The sequence below is a fragment of the Atta cephalotes genome (assembly GCF_000143395.1).
Source record: "Atta cephalotes unplaced genomic scaffold scaffold00013, whole genome shotgun sequence".
Taxonomy (NCBI): Eukaryota; Metazoa; Arthropoda; class Insecta; order Hymenoptera; family Formicidae; genus Atta; species Atta cephalotes.
In genome coordinates this window covers 912,173-918,281 of record NW_012130077.1, presented here as the reverse complement: position 1 = coordinate 918,281, position 6,109 = coordinate 912,173, and the positions used below count along the sequence as shown (strand labels likewise).

General features: G+C 33.4%; 1 protein-coding gene across 1 annotated transcript; it reads right to left on the bottom strand.

The window, feature by feature from the left end:
• Window positions 1-2,164: 2,164 nt before the first annotated feature.
• On the bottom strand, window positions 2,165-5,166 carry LOC105617396. Its single transcript, XM_012198951.1, has 3 exons — window positions 4,991-5,166; window positions 3,754-3,904; window positions 2,165-2,479 (listed from the first exon to the last, which is right to left on the bottom strand). The coding sequence occupies exons 1-3, from the start codon at window positions 5,164-5,166 to the stop codon at window positions 2,165-2,167; spliced, it is 642 nt and encodes a 213-aa protein (XP_012054341.1).
• Window positions 5,167-6,109: the final 943 nt, after the last annotated feature.

Here is a 6,109-nt window from a genome sequence, read left to right as displayed (position 1 = left end):
ACAAGAATATCAAGGTAGCTCTAGAATTAATTTTGATAATTGAAATTATGGATAATGAATCTTTACCGAGAGATCTTATTTCTCATACAATATTATCGTATACGTCTCGTTAAATATAATCATTTCAGGATTAGTTGAAAATTTACAACTTAACATCATTTACTCGGTCCTCTTTAGACTATATCTTTAGCTGTACATAAATAGGTATATAATAATGCTGATCCTAAAAGAAAACTTTAGAAGTAAGTCACGAATGCTAATGGATCATTCGTCTACTCATTTAAGACTTTTACAATATAAAATAAATAAATGTTGCTTTTTATGCTTCTTAAAATATCCACAGCTTTTGGCAAAAGCATATTACATTTTATCGCAGGTTTTTAACCGGCTCGATAAAACGTTCACTTAATAAGGTGCTCTTTTGAGCAAACATTTTTCGATTTGATATCAAGGTTATTATTCTTTCTCGAGGATCTCTTATCGCGACTAATTGTTATTACCGTCGTAATTAAGTGTTCGCGTATAAGTCACAATTCGATCGTAAATGCATGCGATAGCAAATGTATTTATAATCAAAGGGTAGGGACCATTATATGTAATTTTATACAATTGTATTTAAAAATATCTGTGCTTCTTTATGATGCAATAATATTAATTATTATGTGATTGTATAATTAGCGGAAATTAAAAAAATTGTTATGCGCGTGTTTGTATAAAGCGCAAAATCTTACGAATGTAACTCGTTCGTGTCAGGCACAGTTTCATCGATAATACTTACTACTTAATATTCATACGGTCGACGTAATAATAAATCATCATTGCAGCTGTTGCCGGTGTATGCCTAAAAATGCATATTGAATGCACAGCTATTTATTTACATATTCATCTATTATACAGAGGAAAGTTCTACGTAAAATGGTATGTTTCGAAGCGTTTTCCTAGCGAAACACCGCATAAATTCCGCGATGTCGTGCGCGCATTACACGAAGTATCATTTACGTTTATAGCGATGAGCATTGTTTATTCAAACGGAAATTGTAATCTAACGGTGCTGCGTTTCTATGTCCGTTCTTGCTCTCTTAAACTAATGACCGACCGGGAAAAATATGCCGTTAAGTATTCTCCTTCTTAACATCTATAAAATGTAATTATCTGCGAAATTAGGTCTTTCTGTTCATTGCCTGAGGCCACGACTTACAAACGTACCGTTTTCATGTATACTGACATTAACTTGTGCTACATTTCGGCGCATTCTATATATATTTCGCATTCTATAAATCGATATTTGTATATCTGTACATTTCTACGACGCGTTTTCTCTTATATTTAAAATATTATCGACACATTTAATCATAGAGATTATCGAAAAATAGAAAAGTCGAGGTTATATCTTCTGAAAATTTTCTTATTACATCTTGTAGATGAAAAGTCGTTCTCAAAGATTTTATGTGTTGTTTTACTTAGACAAGACAGAAAGAAAAACAGTACGTACTTTCGAAAAATTACTTCGTCGCTTTTCTTTCATCTTGTCCTCCGTTTACACATGTTTCGAAAAAGGATGTACGTTCAGGCACTTTATCTTTTGCAGTTTTTCGTTCTATACCATTCTATCGTTAAGAATTAGAATCATTCAATAAGGCAAGAGAAGAACATGATGTTCTAAAATTTTTAGAATATTTTTGATATAACGCCCAATGTCTTTTTTTTTCATTAATTCTAAAAAAAATCTTATTTAAAAACTTTACTAAACTTTTTTCTCCTCTTTTTACATCTCTTTGATTAAAATTATTCTGTACTTTCGTGCGTCTTAATTCACGCGCAGATGAAAATAGTTCCTTTCTAAAAATTACGCTTGAAATTTCTTTCGCAACTTGTCTTCGATTCACAAATCTACATGGAAAATTTACTCAATCATCTATTTCTTTTTTCTTCTTCCATTTCCTCGATTAAAAATCAATCTCAGTTCCTTGCACAGTTCCATTCTCTCACAGATGCTTTCGCGAGACTTAATTTCAGCTGGCGACAGCCTACAGCCTACTGAGTCTTTGTCGATTATGGAATTTTTCCTTGATACCCATGATTTGGCGTTTTATCTAAGAGCTCTGGAAATTTCACGATTGAAGATTCGCGATCGAAATAGTTCCGGTGAACCTTTATTCGTTTCTTAAACGTAGCCGTCAGCTTCTAATTTTAGGGCGGCTTCGTAGGAAGGTAAACCCTGATCATCCCTCGGGATATCTTCCCGTTTGTTGATCCTGTTAGCCTCCGACTCGGTAGGCAAGCTGCTTATCGGGGATGAGATAATATTGCCCGGATCGTCAGACTCGTCCTTCTTGTCGGTCGGCGAGGGCAGTGTCCGAGGGTCGAAGATGAGGCTCTCGTAGGCCGGTGGCGGACCTGAGGACACAGAACACGGCGGCAGAGACACAGTCATTCCCTCTTCCTGATGAGTTTGAGATGTTATCGATCTCTCGATGCACTGTTGGAGAGAAACGGAATTGTTAAAAATGTAACAGTTGGGATATAAAATTGGGATATAAAATACATATTAGGAAACGAGAGACAAATATAAAAGTTCAAAATGAATAACCTGTCAACTTAACAAAAAGTCTATTTTTTATTTCTGTATTAAACTGCATTAGGACTTTCTTGCTTTCGCCAAATGTCAAACATATACCTATTTTACTTTAAATTCTAAAAGTGTACAATAGTTTAGCTGTATAGCAAAATTAAGTATAAATACTTTTATGTTTGCTTTTTATATCTGTCTTTTTCATATCTTAATTATGACAGATATACATCGTTAATTCTTTGTACAAAACATTTTTTTTATTTATATTTTATATCTTATAGATATTAATAATATTGCTATTTATTATATCTCATTCTTTTTATATTTTTTTATATTATGTTGTATCTGTTCGAGACACGATACAATACGAGTTTCTAGATCTGAAAGTGTGAAGTATGCACGTTGTCGCATTGCGGCGTACAATTCCAGCCGATGTTCTCGCGCTCGTTCCTTTACGTGTAACGCGAGGGCGTGGTTTCCGCGAGATATGCGAATTTTTATTTAATTGCGTAACTACAAAGGTGAGCGAGAGGTTGCGTAAAAGGTCAGCAAGAGGATATAAGTTACTCGCGGTGCGCACATTGCGTCGAGGAAGTGGTGTGATTTAAGAGTTTTATATAACATTATGCAAGATATCTTAAATTTTGCAAAAAATATCACTGAAAGAATTGTCGATAAATGCTGAAACTTTAGAAATATTAGGAAATTTGGAATAGTGAGATCTTATAGAGATTTTTAATATTGAAAATTAAAGACCTTCTTTATGATTCATAAACGGGTAACAAATCATCATGTCTCTCTTAAATTTCAGCTCGAAAATTTATATAATTAAATTAAAAATTTAATCATCAACGGATAAAATTTTTAAAAAAATTCCATGACGTCAGTTGATTAAAATAAATTTTAATTTTTTTAAATGTATACATATCTGTAATATATTCAAAATAATTTTCTTATGCAATTTTAATGATTCCATTTAATGATTTTATATTAGATAGATTTTACAATATATAGAAATTTATTTTTAATTTTAAGAAAATTAATCATTTAAATTAAAATTAAGCATTTTATGATTATTTATATAAGAAATTATTCTCATCGTGTTAAAAATAAAGCATTTAAGATAATTCTCGCGATATCTAATGATTAGAATGATCTTTTGAATGAAAATTTTTACTAACATGTGTATCCATGGTGAAGACTTCCAGACTATGAATGTCCGGTTCGGCTCTCCAGTACTGCGAGTATTCCTGCGGTCGATGCTTCCGGACGTTTTTGTGACAGCAATAGCATATGAGCACCACCATCATGATCACACCGCTGATCATGGCGCTAAAAGCGAACCAATATAGATGATGTTTAGACGGTGCTTTTTGTGCTAGGAGGTGCCCATGCGGTTGAGGAAAAAAGCGTGGTTGCTATAAAGATTGGATGGAAAAGTGAACGTGCGATTTTCTCTCCGGAGGGAGCAGAAATTTTTAAACGTGATGAAATACAAAACAGTCACTTTTAACACCTGCTGCATTTTCGAAAACTTTTATGGCGATATAACAGAAAAATTGCACCTTGAAAAAAATGTAGAACGTAATCTTAGATATATTTTGATAGGTATTAAAGATACGAAAGATAATGTCTTTCTTCGTTTGCTCGAAGAATTTTACTGCATAGCTGGTAATATACAAAAACAAGTCTTATCATCGATATGCATGCATAACGATTACATTATTAGTAATTGCAACAATCGTTTAATTAGCATTTATTCATCATAAATCTTCTTATCTTAAATTGCTAATAAAGCGACTTAAGATAAAAATTCATTACCCGCGGATTTAATGATGGTTTGAAGTTTTCTATATACTTCTACATCTATAACTACAATAAAAATCTTCGACTTTCTAATTTAATCCTACTTTGCGACATTATTATCAAATTTCATGAATATAATGTTTTATATATTTTTATCTTATTTATGTATATGAAATATACATATATAAATTTTACTATAATATTTGTTAAATCAAATATTTTTATGAAAATTATCCTTGTGAGGAGGAAAAATTTCAAATTTCAAAGAAGCAACGTTATCTTTCTTCAGAACTATCAAGTTTTCCAATAAGCCAATTTTAACTTATAGGTTGATTCTCCCACGTTGTTCCACGGAACAACCATTGAATTTTCAACCACCGGCTATCTAAGCAATTGAGTACTTTCGTCGTGTCTTGTACATGCAATGGTCTGTTTGACGTACGAACTACAATCTGTTGGAGGATTAAGGGAGCAAAGCATGTGCGCGAGGGATGACGATGCGTCTTCTCAAAGAGTTCAAGATTAGGTGTGTTTGCTGTGAGATATCTTCCGCCTATATTTTGTGAGCTGTGCTGTCGGAGCATCTGTCCAGCTGGCGCGGTTGTTACTCACCCACCAAGAAGGATGTTAACGTTGCCGTGCAGATCTGCGTCGAAACGACCGCTTTTGCTGGTTGACGAGGAGCCGTTATACTCCGGTGAGGCGTTACTCGCATCCCCGTAAGCGTTGCTGCCGTTATGATAGCCGTGGGCCTTTTGCACCGCGGCCATCACCGCTATCTTCTGCATTATCTTGTTCTCGTCTTTCCGCCCGTCGATGATTTCAATCGCGTGTCTCTCTTGATTTAATAGAATTGGAATGCGACTAATTAGCGCCGCTAAGATTAATTATTTTTATCTTTCTCTTCTTTAAAGTAGTAGTAATCTCTCGATCGCCTTGTTAATAGGCTCACCGATTATGTCTCGTAGATCGAGTTATTGATGATGTAATAACGTGTCGTATGTGTTACTACCAATCACTCGTTATCATCCACGAAGATCGAGAGAATTTCAATCATCCGTGTTGCTCTGAGATCGTTGATTGTCTCGAAAAGGAATCTACCGTTTCCGGAAACGCCTTTCGTTGAAAAAACCTATCGGATACACACCTCTCTCCTCTCCCCCCGAGCACGATCGACTGTGCATTACGACCGGTTAGATCGCTCGGGGGGGATCCTCGTAGCCGAATCGTACCTCAGATCTGGAAACATTATTTTTACGAAATGAACAGGATATTCATCTTCAATTTTTCTATCCTTTCATGCTTATATCATAATTTTTTATTTGTAATACATTGAAGACATTCTTCAATTTTTGAATATTTACACCAAATGTTACACGACAGCAAAGTATATGGAAAATAAATTGCATCGTACATCACAGAACACAATGTTTCTATATTGAAAAGATTCTTTAAACGAGTATTTGTCATGTGAATTGTTATATTTTATTTTCTCATTTAAATTCTCTAAATGAGTATTCGAATTGTTATATGGTATAACTTAAATTTTAACATGTTTATTATTTAATATTACGAATATAATAACAAATATTGAGTTGCTCTTAATATTTGTTTGTTAATACTTGTTTTATATATATATATATATATATATATATATATATATATAAGTAATAAATAAATAAGTAGTTCTTCTTACTTACTACCTACTACGTTAAAGTAAAGAAGAAAATA